Below are 13,781 nucleotides of genomic sequence, written 5' to 3'. Positions count from 1 at the left end.
TGGCCGGGGCACAGCGTCCCCCTGCTCTCCCTCCTGCAGAGCTCAAGCCCCAGCAAGCCCCCGGGGCAGGGTCAGCACTGACACACGGGTAAAGGATGCGTGTGCAGGAGCCACTGGCACAGGGCTGCTTGCTCCTGTTTGCACTGCGTGCTTCCAGGGACTACCTCCAGCTTCACAAACGCCCACGGCCGCGTCCTGACGCCCACCCGCAGGTAGCAGAGCTGATGACCCACGTGCAGTACAGCCAACACCGGAGCACACCGGCTTTCGTGCGTCCCGCCGCAGGCGCTGCCGAAGGACTTTGCCTCCTGCTGCTGGTGGGGACACTGGATGCGTCACGGCATCCCGAAGGTGCCCAAACACCGCGTGCCCCGGTCCTGCTCTAGGACAGCACCGTCTCTGCTCTCCAGGGCACGTGCCACGGCCACGGGGCGCGCACACACTGCTCCCTCCCTCCCGCCCGCCGGCCTCAAGGAAAAGTCTCGCTTCTGCTATTGTTTCCTGCTCTTGTTGCTTGAATAAATATTACCAGTAGGAACAGGCCCATCATCTCCGGCTCTCCCTGCAAGCCCCACACGGATGACGTGTGTAGGACGTTTATTTACATGGATGAGAAGATAAAGCCGTGGCGGAAACGTTAACTTTGCTGCTGGATCCCTGCGCTGGGAAGAGCCGGTCCCTCCCCTCCAACCCAACTTTCCAATCCTTTAAAAAACTTCCAGATAAAACAAACAAATCCAACGGCTTTTTGCTTGGAAACGCTGCTCAAAGTCTATTTTTATCAGGCTGGGCAGGAGAGAGGGAAAAAAAAAAAAACAACACTCGAGAAACTGCTCTCTGAGGGGCTGGTGGCACCGTGGGAGGCGGGCAGGGCCCCTCCGTGCCCTGTCCCACCGCGGTGTCACCCGTGGTGGCGGCGGTCACGGCGCCCCAGCGCTCACACCTCTGTCAGGGCAGCGATTCGGTAAGTGCACGTTTTTGTCTGAAGCAGCAGTTCCCCGTCATGCTAATGCGATGACAAAGCTCCTACGTTACTATGGCAAAGACTTCTCTGCCTCTTACTCACGGGTCCGTGACTCAGTCGAGGCTGGGAGCAGGCTTTTTGCTGGGGAAGCAGCCGGGAAGCAGCCCCTGCCTCCACACCGCGCTCGGCTGGAGCCTGCGGAGCTGCCCGGGGGCACCTCAGGTCCCGGCCGCGGTGAAACCCAGCAGCAGGTCCCGGCCACATCCAGGGACACGTTCGAGGCCACCGCCTCGCCTCCTGCCATGCTGGCAGCTCCGTGCCCCCCGTCCTGCCTTGCTCACGGGCACGGTCCCCTCCTGCTCTGTGCTTTTGCCAGCGCTGGGGACACAGGGCCCCCATCCTGCTGACAACCACGGGCACACCAGGCAGGAGCCCCTGCAGCCTGAGTGAAGCCAGCCGAGCGTCCAGGCGTCTCCCCCCACCACCGTGTGCTCTGCTTAATCCAAGTGACCACCAGCGAGGCCACGGGAAGGCACCAGGTCCATTCGCTATGCTCAGCTTTGGGTTATTTCAGCCCACGGGGGCTCTTCTCTCTGCCTGCCCCAGGTTCCTGCAGGACCACCCAGCTCTTCAGGCCGTGGTGCCCCGGGAGCAGTCTGTCCTGGGGAGGGGATGCCAGCAGCCCCCGGTTATGGCACCTCTCTGGCCGCCTGCCCTGCAGGGGAAGAAGCCATCCCGACATGTTCGGCCTCTCCTTGCCACCACCGACTAACGCAGCTGGAGCAGCCAAACCAGCTTTCAAGCCCTGCTACCGATATGGCAAATCCATCGGTGGATTTACCTCCCAGCCTCAGCCTCTCGACAGTGTGACCACACTCCCACGCGGGTGACAACGACACGTATTTGACGCTGCGCTGGGACCGATCTAACCACAGGGTGACAAAGCACCTCCAGGCCTGGCCCTGGGGACAGCCAGCCCGCCCCTCAGCCCTTCGGCCCGCGGAGTTTCGCGGGCCCTGGGTGAGCCCTGACGGCGGCAACACGGGAGATTCCCCCACTGCTTTGCTCCAAAAAAGCCCCAATTAGGGCCAGCAGAGACGAGTGAGAGACGCAGCACCAGAGCGGTGATAACTCCCCCGCCGTAGCTCCACAAGCCAGAACAAGCCTGAGCAGTCACCAGAGCAAAGCAGAAACCTCCCGGCAAAGAGGTGCTGGTGAGGACGGCGCCTTATCTCCACCCGCTGGCAAACAGAGCGGCTCCGGGAGGACACCCCGTATCCGCACGCCCCGCTTTCCTTCAGCGCCGAGATTAGAGAGCACAGCACGCAGAAGGTCAGGGCTCAGCGACGGCAATGCCCGGGACGCATCCGAGCCGCTCGGCAGCGAGAGCGAGCCAAAACACGCCGCAGCGCAGACAAAGCGAGGCTTCGAGGTGGCCTGACGCTGCCCAGCACCAGCAGGCTGCCCGTCCCTCGGGCACCCCGATCCTCCGGGGACCAGGGCGAGGATCTGAGGTTGTGCGCATCCCGATGGACCCCGCAGAAAGGGAGCACCGCAGCGCTGGGCACTGTTGCCAGCTGCATCCCAAGCCTTTTTCTCCCTAATGCTGGATGCTCAGAGCGGGGGGGTCCCCTGCTGGTTCTCTGCCAAACCCCGACGTGTTTCAGGGCACGAGGGACATCCCCAGGCTCTGCGTCCCATCCCGACCCGGGGACTGCCACCTGCTCACCCCCAGCTCCTCCACACCACCCGCACACTGTCAAACCAGAGAGAGACCTGGGCTCGGGAGGGAGCCCTTCAGCCCTGTCACACCTACCCGGAGGAGGAGGCTGTAATATTAACGAGCCCCGTTTGGGGAACTAATGAGATCTGCTAATTGAGTTTACTCTCATTAAGCAAGAGGAAGAAAAGCAGCGCCAGTTTGTTTCCTCACGCACGATCAGCAATAGCTGGCGGTGGGGAGGTCAGGGAGTAATTTGGGGATTTCATGGCAAGCCCACACGATGACACACCGGCTCACCACGTGCCTGCTCGGCAGAGGTCAAGGCTGACTACTGGGTATAGGAGATTAGGAGGCTTGGGTTGCTCGTGAATATATTTAGGAGTCAGGAAGGAAGGTCTATGGCAATTTAATCTCAGTTGTTCTTTCATTTTATTCAGCTCTCTGGCATCTGCTGTTGCCACAAAACAATAGAGCACAATAAATAACAGCTGAACGTTCATTGTTCTTCTACAAAACCGAATCCCATAGCCTCGAATGCTCAAAAAATAAAATGATGATGCTGATATAAACTGCAAGTGAGAGTGAGCAATTAGACTGGAGAAGTCTAGCGGCTGCCTTGAAGGGACGGATGCAGGGAAAAATGTGGTTCTGCAGAAAAACACTTCTGTGATATAATTTCTGAAACGTTAGGAAGCAGAGTAAATTAATATACACCGATCCCACTGCCAGCTAGGCTGTGTGATCTGATTTCAGATCCTCCTCGGTAATGAACAACGGCATCTTTATAACATAACGTTTTATATTTGCAGGGCTTTACGCATGTTTAATTCCAGTCTTTATACAGTTTTTTTTGGTCTTTTGTATAGTTTGTTTGCTTTGTCTCTAAAAACAACTCGGTGAAACATAGGAGCACAGGAGTGTCTCTGTGCATAGAGAATTAATAAAAAAAGAATCGCCAATGCCTTCTCTTTCTCTCATTCCTATAGACTGACTAGGATATTAAATTCCTGGGTGAGTCATTGAATGTTTTCCTGTCTTTCTTTTTACTCTTGCTGTAATAGCTTGCTTGGAGAGATTCCTGCATTGAACATTGTCCTTTGCATTTTCAAAGCACCCCTTGGGGGTTTAAGCCATGTGAATTCTATTAGCCAGAAACTGGGAACCCCAGGATACTCTACAAATGAAATAATTATAATCCTTAGCTGCTCTTAGCAGTCTGCCCTATCTCCTGAACGCTGAATGAGCCCCATTTCATTCATGCCCTGCACTTTAGGCCAGAAAAGCAGCGTCAGCCCGTTCGGACGGGGAAACTGAGGCACGGAGAGATGCGTGTATTTGCTCGCAGCCACAAAGACAACCAACATCCACGTCAGGATCAGCCTCCTCTGCACAATACCTGTCCCACCACCACAGTTTTGGGCTAAACCCCTCTTTCCCTTGCATTATCCTAAAACCCTGTATTTTTCGGGGGTAAACTGCCCTCAGTCTACTCCTCCCCTTCAGTCTGGGTGCCCCTGAGCATCACCACGCTCCGGGAGCTGAGGCACGCTCCCACACGGCACCTCCCCTCCTACAGCTCCCCGGGGGGCCGAGCAGGCAGATGACCCTGTCCCACATCACTCGCACCCCCAATCCCCTGTGCTTTCACCCCAGAATGTTCTCCGAACCGAGGCGGTTCCCCTGTCGCTGCGGGACCGGGCCGGCACTCGCCGGGAAGTGCCCGAGGCACCTGGCGCGGGCAGCGAGGGGATTCTCACCATTTTCAGTTTGTGCTGCTGTAGGATCTCGTCCAGGTTCTGCCTCTTCTTGTAGTTGAAGTAGAAGTTTTTGCACTGCGACACGGTCTTGGAGCCCACCATCCTGGCAATGGCCGACCAGTTCCTCCCATGCTCAAGGAGACCTGCGGTGGAAGGAGGGAAGGGAGAAGCGTTTAAGGCCAGATAAAGTCGCACAAGGGCAGCATTATCCGCACAGGATGGGAAACACCCACTGCGCAAGCCAAACTCCACAGGAACAATATGGTCACTAGCACCCGTCTGCAAGGCTTCCTAGGCCAGGGGATGACCTACAACAGCCTGTTTTTCTTTCCAAGGGGAAAAAAAAGGCACTGGGCTGTCTAGCTCAGGAACAAAACATCCCGCAGCCACATCACCACTGCGGGTGGCCAGGAGGGGCTGCCTGCCCTTCGGGATGGGAGCAGGAGGCGCTGCCGTGCCCAGGAGAACCCCAGGAGGCCCTACCAAGAAGCAGCGGTGCTCTACACCCTCCTGTGCCCCTCCGGTGGCTTACACCGGGGCGACAAGGCGGCTCGGCGGGTTGGAGTCCCAGTACGGGTGGGGAGGAAGAGCCCGGGCAGGGAAGTGTCAGGAAGTGCAGGTGAGGTCCCCGCTGGGACCTCAAGTCCACAGGTTCATGCCCTGGTCCCGGGGCCGTCGCGGGTGGGACAGACGCCTGCCACAGCCACCCCAGAGGGACGGGTGCTCAGGCTGCACGTCTCAGACCTGGCAAGACAGCAGGTTGAGGAACGCTGCGGTGCGGGAGGCTGGAGAACACAACCCATCGCCAAGCCCAGCGAGGTGTCTGCTGGACACGGGAGACATGCGGTCACGTCGGAGGTGGGAGCTGCAGCCGCAGCCCCGGGCCATGTGCACCGGTACCTGCTCTGCCTGCCCCAGGCTCCTGGAGGTGACCTGGGCTGGGGCCACCCAGGCTTTGGGGACAATTAAAACCTCGCAGCTTGCCCTCCTTCCCATGACCTGATTTCCCCGTCTGGGGCCATCCCTGGCCTGGCAGCTTGCGAGCTCTTGCACAGGACAGCACGTCGGGGGCCAAGCAGCCTCCGAATGGGGCGTCCCTGACCCCAACCCCCCGTGATGTGGCAGCACGTGGCACAGCTCCCCAGGTCCTCCCCAGCACCTTGCGTAAAGGACGGGGGGACGCTGAGCCCAGGGGCACGGCGCTGCCACCAACGGGGACTTCAAGAGCTGAAAACCTGCAGGGAACAACCTGCCCAAGGCACCTTCCTCTTCTGTAAGGGGTTTTTCTGCCCAGAGGTCACAACAACACACGGGGCCTGGGAACGGGGACTGCCTGGGTGTCTCCGACCTCTGTCCCCACACCGCTCACTCCCTGGCTGTCCCCAGCTCTGACACCGTGGGGCTCGGGACCCCAGTGTCCCACCTTAGGGCTCCCATTAGTGGCCCTGCTTGTGCCTGGGAGTCACACAGCCGTGCCCCAGCCGTGCCCAGCCTTCAGCCCAGCAGGGGACGGGGTGATCTCAGCACCAGGGCCCGAGGGATGCACCTCTGAGCAGGAAACGTGCAAGGGGAAGGCATGCCTAGGGGGGACACAGGTGAGCCTGCACTGAGTAGGTGGCACCACGTACCTCAGGACAGGTAAAAAAGAACAAAACAAACAAAAAAACCCAGCCCTTCCCAGAGGAAAGCAGCTGTACTCAGCACGGCAAGAGTTAACATCCCGGCCGTGCCTGTATCCTGCCCTGTCCCAGCACCAGGGCTTATCAAATTGCACGCAACACGCAGGCATCACACAGAGCGCTGAGCACCACAAAAGGCCGGGGCCAGCCAAGAAACAAGTTTGAGCTTTAACTCTGCAGCTCCCAGCGCCGCTCCTGCGAAAATCACGACCTCTGCCGCGTGCAGGAGGGCTGGGGCTTCTTAAAAAGAAAAAAAAGGGACGTCCGGCCACCAACCACGAGAGGTAACGCGCCGGGGGGGCGGCAGTCCTCCCCCCGCGTGTCACAACCCAGCGCCGTGGCCAAAGCAAACAAGGCACCCGGCCCCCTTGGCTCATCGCGGCGCTGTGCACCGAGCACAGCACCCAGGGCTGGAGCCATTTGCTGCACCCCGGGCAAAGGCTCCCGACGTTGGCACTGCCCCCGGTCCTGGCGGTGCCCCGCGAGCAGCCACGGGACCCAGCCCGGTAAACGGGGGGGGGGGCCCTGTGCTGCCCACGGTCCCCAACATGATGTGACCTTCACCGGCTGTGCGGTGCCAGCTCCCGCTGTCCTCTCCCCTGCCATGCCGGCTGTGCCACCCTGCCCACCGCCGCGGGGACGCTGGGGACGCTGCCACGGCCCCGCCGGGAGCTCGCAGCTGGCCGGGCAGGTGGCCGCATCCGTGCCCGGCTCACGAGGACAAGGCAGCCCGTGGGACCCAGCAGGGTGCCCAGCCGCCCTCCTCCTTACACTCAGAGCAGAGCAGAAGAGCAGCACCTGCTGCCCCGCAGGCAGGGATCGCCCGACACGCGCCCCGGGACGTGCCGTGGTACCCCTGCCGCGTGCCCCCGGCTCGGCAGCCCCCAGCCCCGCGCTCCCCGGCACTCCAGCCCGTCTCGGCGCGGCCGTTCATTTCCCAGCGCAACTGAAACTATGACTAACTGAGTTATCAGATCGTACCGACGGCTGCGCTGCTTGCCGTGCCGTGGGTGCTCGGCATGGCCTGGGGGCTCGGCACGGCGTGGCCCTGCAACCGCGGGGTCTGCCCCTGGACACGCAGCTACAGCTCCACGCCAGGCACAAGCCCCAGTGTTAATTAACCCCGTCCTCGGCCCCCCCCCGCCGTACTTACATGCCGCGGGTCTGGCTGCGCCGGGCGGGGAGCGTGCCCGGAGCATGCAGCGGGCGGGCTGGGACGGACGCGGGCGTTGGGGCGCGCTTCAAAGCCCCCCCGGGCACGCCAGCTCGCGGCGAAGCGCTGCGAGTGCTCCGCTCACGCCCGCCCCGCTCATTTTGCTTTCGCTCCCTCGCAGCAGCCGGAGAAAGAGAAGAAAGCAAAGCCGGTTCCTTAAATCCTGGGGGCGAGAGGATTTCAGAGCCATGGGCGGCGGAGAGCGGCGAGCGGGCACCGAGGCTGGAAACCAGGTCACAGGCGGGAGAGTCCTGACCCCGGCGCCAGAAGTTGGAGGGGACACATGCTCTGTCCCCAGCTCTCCTCCAGCGGGGCGCGGGCGCTCGGTCCTCCCGCTCCTCCTGCTCGCGGCAGAGCTTTTCCAGCCGGCTGCAGCCGCGGTTGTTAAGGTGGATGGAAGCGCCTCCGGTATTTTCTCCCCTACCTCCTCGCTCAGCAGCCTGGGGCTACGGGGAGGGGAGGCTGTGCAGTTTCAGGAGATGCCCGATGTTGCCAAGAAAGAATAATAAATAAATAAACCCACAGAAAAAAAGCAGCAGAAAGGCGCAGGGGAGGGAGCAGCCGACGGCGCGCTGCAGCTCCGCTCCTGCCAGCCCAGGGACGGGGAGCCGGTGCCGTCGGTATGTGGCGGAGCAGCGAGCGAGCTCTAATCTGTTCCTCTGGCTGACCCAGGGCTCATTGCATCTGAATGTGACCTCTAGACAGAGCATTAATAACGAACGTGGCACTGACCCAAGCTGACAAGGGGTGCGGCCGCTTGGCACCGGCTCCCTCCCTCCCTCTCTCACTTTCTGTCTCCCTCGCTCTCATCTGAATGTCAGCGGCAGGGGGAGGGATCCAGGAAAACAAAGCTTGGCTAATAGTTTCCTCCGCTCTGAAGTGAATCAAAGGCGCTTTTCTTTGGGGAGGTGCACGCCGGCGAGCCCAGCGGGGACAACGTGCCCCCAGCGTGGCTTGGCCCCGCAGCCCGCGCCGCTGGAGAGCTTTGGGAGAGGACGCGGGACGGCGCAGCCGAGCCGAGCCAACGCAGGGGCTGCGTGGGCAGCGGTGCCACCACGGCCTCTGCCTTGGCATGAGCAAACGGCGGCTGGAGCGTCGCAGAGCAGGAAGGAAGAGGAGCCCGGAGAGCTGGGAGCACCTCAACGTGTGCTCGGAGGGGTAGATGAGGGGGCACCGAGGCGGGTGGGAGCCGGCCGCTCACGGCCCCTTGGCTCTCCGCAGCTGCGGGTTTTTACGTGATCCTTTCCAAGGCTCCCCGGCACGGCCGCCCTGCTCCACCCAGCTCTGGGAGAGGGTGGAGGGAGCCCGTAAAAGGGTCCCTTAATGGGAGCTCGTGCGGATTAACAGGACGGGGTTACAAGGGAAAAAAATAAGTGATCTCATTCCCCTACGCCTGACGGTACCTCGAGCAATCCTCCAGCACCCCTCGCACCCACTCCCCCGCTCGGGAGCGGGGATGGGGACACTCCTGGCACAGCCAAAACTGTAACCCAGCCCTGGAGAAAGACCAGCACCACGCAAACCATGGCATCCTGAAAGCGTGGTCGGCGTCGCTGGCAACCAGCGCTCTGCTGCCAGCCAAACTAGCGCGCCGCAGCGATGCTTTCCCCCGCTGATCTCAGAGAGGTTCGCAGCGTGCGGGCGCGCGTGGGAGAACCGACACAAAGAAGGTGAGTAACCGCTCCGGGGCCGCGCAGGCGGTGGGAGGCAGAGCCGGGCGAGCACCGGGCTCCTGACGCCGCGCCAAGCCAAGCAGCGGGGACGACGTGCACGCGGCCGGCCCACGTCCCCGCGGGAGGGGACATCGGGCAGGCAGGGCGACGCTCGCCCGTCCTCGGGAACGCAGCAACCAGCATCGGCCTCCTGCCACGCTCCACACCTCCGGCAGCCCCGTGCTTGAACCTCCCCGACTCGTATTCCTACCGTCAGGCACCTCGCCTCTCCTCTCGCCGTGCTGCGTCCCCTTCCTTCCAGCCCGCTGGCAGGGACGGGAGCTCGCCCTGCTCCCCGCGGTTCCCCCGTCCTGCCGGGGACGCGGGAGGCTCCGTCCCACGGCCGAGCGCACGCGGAGCCGCCGCTCCCCTCGGGCCCAAGTGCTCTCACCTGGCTCGGATATTATTCCTGCTCCCTTATTGTTGAAAAAATAATGCTCAAAATTAAAATGTAGGCTGTAAATTATAGTAATTACCCAGCAGTTCCCCCTGACAGGCCTTTTGTGTTTCATTCGCTGACACTCACTAAGCAAATCCTCGCAGTTTTCTCCTACATGCTTGAGAAATGTTCAGCCAACTGTGGCAGAAAGCGCAGCGCCGGGGGGGCACCACGGCAGCGACGTTACGGGCGTTATCCCGGGGGGCCACGTTCAATACATGCTGCCAAACACCTTGGCCAAAGGCAGTGTGGCCAATTCACGCCTTGGATGCGGTTTTCCCCTCGTGGCACCCAATCCACCCCACCCGAATCGCCCCGATAATTTCCGCCTGCTGCCTCCCCGTAGCATCACACGCGCTTCGGGGCACGCGCACGGTTCCTCGGCAGCATTTGTGGGGTTTCCCTGGCTCTGAGCACCCAGGGCACCCAGCCTGGATGGAAGGACCCCACGGCTCGTCCCACCCCACTGCCTGGTCCCAGCACGAGGGACAACACGCAGCGATGGGCACAGGCTGCAAACCAGCTTCTCCAGCCTACACTTATTAACATCATCTTTTTTATTTATTTATTTTTTTATTTTAAATTTTAAAGTATTATTTAAAATTTCATATTGGAGAGGGAAAAGCTCCAGTGTTGAGTGCAAGGAAGATGAAGAATGTACGGGGCAGGGCTCAGTCCCAGCTTCCCATGAAGACAGCATCGCCTGCTCCGCACCGGGCTGCAGCCAACTCCTTTTAAGAGCAAAGGCTGCCCTGCCAGGAAGAAGCGATGGAGGAAGAATGCACAGACCTACACAGACCTACCTCCCCCCGTTCAGCCAGCTGTTCGTTCAAATAACAGTGCAAAACCAAATTAGGGTTGGAAGAGCGCATGCTTGCGTGTGTTTACACACCCGTTCAGGCTCCAAAATAATCCTGTGCAGCGCGATAGCGTGCTGAAACACAGCTGTGCTCGAAAGGCGATGGGGGACGGCTGGTTGCTGCCACGGGCACGCGTGTTGCTGGGCTTGGCAGTGTGTTAATTTTAAGAAATCAACATTTAAAAAAAAATCCTGCTTTTTTTTAATTATTGGTTTTATTTTTCATTTTATAGTTTCATGGACAAAATGGAACTGGGGAAAAAAAAATGGCTCAGGTTGGTCCAAAATTCATCTCGCTTTCTAAGTTGTTTTTTGGCAGAAGTGAAAATCAGCCCTCAAAAGAAAACCTGTATCCAAGGAAATATTTTGCATCCACCCAAAATGAACTACTTAGGAGTTTTCATGGGTTATTTAGCTCTTTGACATTGGCTTTTTACGCTCTAAAATAAACATCAAAATGCTCACACGAGCAGCACGCACACGGCTGGCCCGCCGGCCCCGCTGTGCTCTGGGTGCCAGGACCGCTCATCAGTGCCTCCGACACGACTTAGGAAGGGTCTCGGCCCCTACCCAAAGCCCGTTTCGCTGCTGTTACACATTTACTATGATAGAAATCAAACACATGCCATCTCCTCCGCCAGCCCTGCTCGCCCAGGAGCTGTGTGCCCAGGAGGGCCCCTCTGTCCGCGCTGCTCGCACCCGCCCCCGTGACGCCTCCATCCCAGTGCTTCCATCCCAGAGCCTCCATCCCAGCGTCTCCATCCCAGCCCTCCCCGGCCAGGCCACACGGAGGAAAGGCGTGAGGAACACGATTTTGGCTCTGCCCCTACAGCGAGGAGCGCAGAGCCTCGGCACGGCGTGGGAGGAACTCAGGTGAGCAAGACACTGCCATTTTTACGTGGCCTCTTTTCGGAGTACAAAACCACTTGTTAGACTCCAGGGGGTGGGGGGTGGGGGGGTGGGGGGAAGCCCAGAGCCGGAGCGAGAACAGATACGAGACTAAAGATTAACGAAGGTCGCGCTGAAACCTCCTGGTTCATCGGGTTCAGCTCTGCCGCTACCGCGGGCTGCTCTGCGAGGCGGCCCCGCTCGGGCACGTACCGCTGCTTGTGCTCAGCACAAAGGGGGCAACAAACCCTCCTGGCTGCTGGGGCGTGCCGGGCCCCCTTCCCAGCCCACCGGCTCCTGCCAGCGGGTCCCCCCCAGAAGCCGAAGCTGCCTAAACATTGCCCTGTAAGGAGCAGCGCCCGGCCGGCCCCGCAGAGATCCGGGTAACGAAAACCTCCTGCTTCCAACTTGGAATCGCGGCCCCTGTGCGACGAGGCAGCATCAGAAAAACACGCTAGCTACCCCGTAATTACACCAATCTCAGCACATTTTGACAGACTAGTGAATCAAAGTTTATTGCGTAATAAAAGTGTCATTAAGCAAGAACTTTCCTCTCGCTAGGTTTTCGTTCCCCTAGTTAACTTTAATAACACGGTACTCCCCTTTATTGTCTCTCCCCACAGACCCAGTCCTGCCTTCTCCTACTTGGAAGCCCTCCGTGCAGCTCTGCCCTTCCAGAGCTCTCCAACTCACTTCCAGAGCCCTGCCTGGTGCGGCCGCTCGGCTCTGGCGTCTCGCTGTCCCAGGGCTGGTTCCCCTACGATGCGCCTGCCCGACCTTTCCCTACAGCAGAGGAGGGGGGTTTCATGCCACGCACAAAAAAGCTGATGGTGAGGCTGATCTACCCACTTGCCAGTGCCAAGAGCAGAGGTCACCATCCTCCTCTTCCCAGGCACACCAAGGCGCTAAGCCGCAGCGGCTCTGCAGCCTCCTGCAGCCCCTGAGGTTACCTCCGGAGTTTGGTCGCGCTGCGAGTCGGAAACCCCCAGCCTGCCAGTCCCTGGAAATGCCAAACAGAGCCACTTCGAAGCAGCAGCGCGGCTACTTCCTGGCAAAGGGGAATTTGGCTTCTCTGCAGAAGTCTGGCGTTGAAACCTCGGTTTCCCGGGTTGTAGCAGGCAGGGGAACGTCAGCCCAGCAACCAGGCTTTGCAACAGCAAATCCCCCTGCCCCAGCCTGGCCCCCGGGCTGGAATAACGGGGTCAGGCTCCGCTTACGCAGGAGCAGGAACCACTACGTGCTCCCACACTTCATCTTCCACCCAGGCTTTGGCGGCTGGTTTTAGGACTCCTTAAGCGCACGTCCAGCATCCAGCACAAAACAGCGAGAGGCGCTTTTTTCCGACCAGATGCGATCTCCAAAACAAAGCAGCGCTCAGAAAAGATCCCTCCAGCAGCACTCCCCTGCTCGGCACCTGCTCACCCCGCTGCCTGGCTCCGGGCCAGGCTGCTTGATTAAAGTCTATCCATTAAGTTTTGCATCCGTAGAGAGCTACGCTCAGCAACGCGCGAGATTGGCACCGGGCTGCAAAGAGGGTTGGAACAGCTCAAAGGCGAGCGAGCCAAACGTTTTGGGATATTCACAGGCAAAGTAATCCGAGTCCACAGCTCCCACCGGCACCTGGGAAGCCGGAGCTCCAGAACGTGTAATCGCCATCCTTGCAGCAGGTGCATTTTCCAAACCGAGCTGAAGCCACTAACGTGCCTGCCTGCGCCTGCCATCCCCGAACGGCGCTCATTTCCATTTTAATTTCGCATTTACAATCCTCACCGGGCCAGGAGAATCAGCAGCCACGCAAGCAGGATGCACGGGCTGGGGATGTGAACCCGGCAGCGGATCGACAGGACGTGACTTTGGAAAAAATTAAAGCAGCGAGAGGGCTGGCACGGGAGCTGCGCGGAGGGAGGGGGAAGTGGCAAGCGGGGCTGTGCCACACTCAGCACTTTTTCAAAACGGTCTCAGCAGAGGCTCTGAATCAGCTCAGGATGTCGAGAGCCCCGCTCCTGCCCGCAGCTCTCGCGAGCTCCCCACTGCACGCCAGGGAGGGCTGGGAAGCCGCAGCTGCCCCCGCACGGCGGAGCGCCGGGGTTTGCCACCCACAAATTGCTGAACATCAGAGTTACCAACACAGGCGGATGCCCTCAGCACATCTGAAACCGATCGCGCAGATAGGACGAGGCTTCAGAGGGCGAAGCCTCATGCTACGCACAGCAGAAGCTGCAGGAAGCAGCAGATGAAACGTCTTCCCCATTTCCTACAGCCGGCTCTGCTCTCGCGGGACGCACGTGGGCTGTGGCCGCAAGGCCGCCGGCACAGATGTCCTGGGGGTCAGCACAGCTCCCGGGGCCACTGAAGCTGGGCAAGCACCGCGCACCAACACCTGACACCCCTCTCGTTTCCCCCCAAGCCGCCCACTGAGGCTACTGCGAGAAACCAGCAGCGAGACAGGCGGGATCTGCCCCACCGCCCTGCGGTCAGGCACCCTCCATCGCCAGCTGCTGGGTTGGCTCCAGCAGCACCAACACAAGAAAGAAAACAAGTGGCTTA

The 13,781-nt window shown here is 60.1% G+C and overlaps 1 protein-coding gene and 1 long non-coding RNA gene across 2 annotated transcripts in view; one reads left to right on the top strand and one right to left on the bottom strand.

Annotated features, from left to right (window-relative positions):
* The window catches only part of NCOR2 (nuclear receptor corepressor 2), a 223,225-nt gene that overhangs the window by 33,627 nt on the left and 175,817 nt on the right, over nt 1-13,781 (bottom strand). The window contains exon 18 of the mRNA XM_040577005.1: nt 4,445-4,587. Within this exon, the coding sequence (XP_040432939.1) occupies nt 4,445-4,587 (143 nt within the window). The remainder of the gene's footprint in view (nt 1-4,444; nt 4,588-13,781) is intronic.
* On the top strand, nt 7,280-13,772 carry LOC121079558. The gene is made up of 3 exons (XR_005825086.1): nt 7,280-9,006; nt 10,988-11,219; nt 11,858-13,772. It is a non-coding gene; the product is annotated as an uncharacterized LOC121079558 (long non-coding RNA).

The sequence above is a fragment of the Cygnus olor genome, chromosome 17 (assembly GCF_009769625.2).
Source record: "Cygnus olor isolate bCygOlo1 chromosome 17, bCygOlo1.pri.v2, whole genome shotgun sequence".
Classification (NCBI taxonomy): Eukaryota; Metazoa; Chordata; class Aves; order Anseriformes; family Anatidae; genus Cygnus; species Cygnus olor.
Note: the sequence above shows the minus strand (reverse complement) of the source record. Positions and strands in the feature narration are given on the sequence as shown.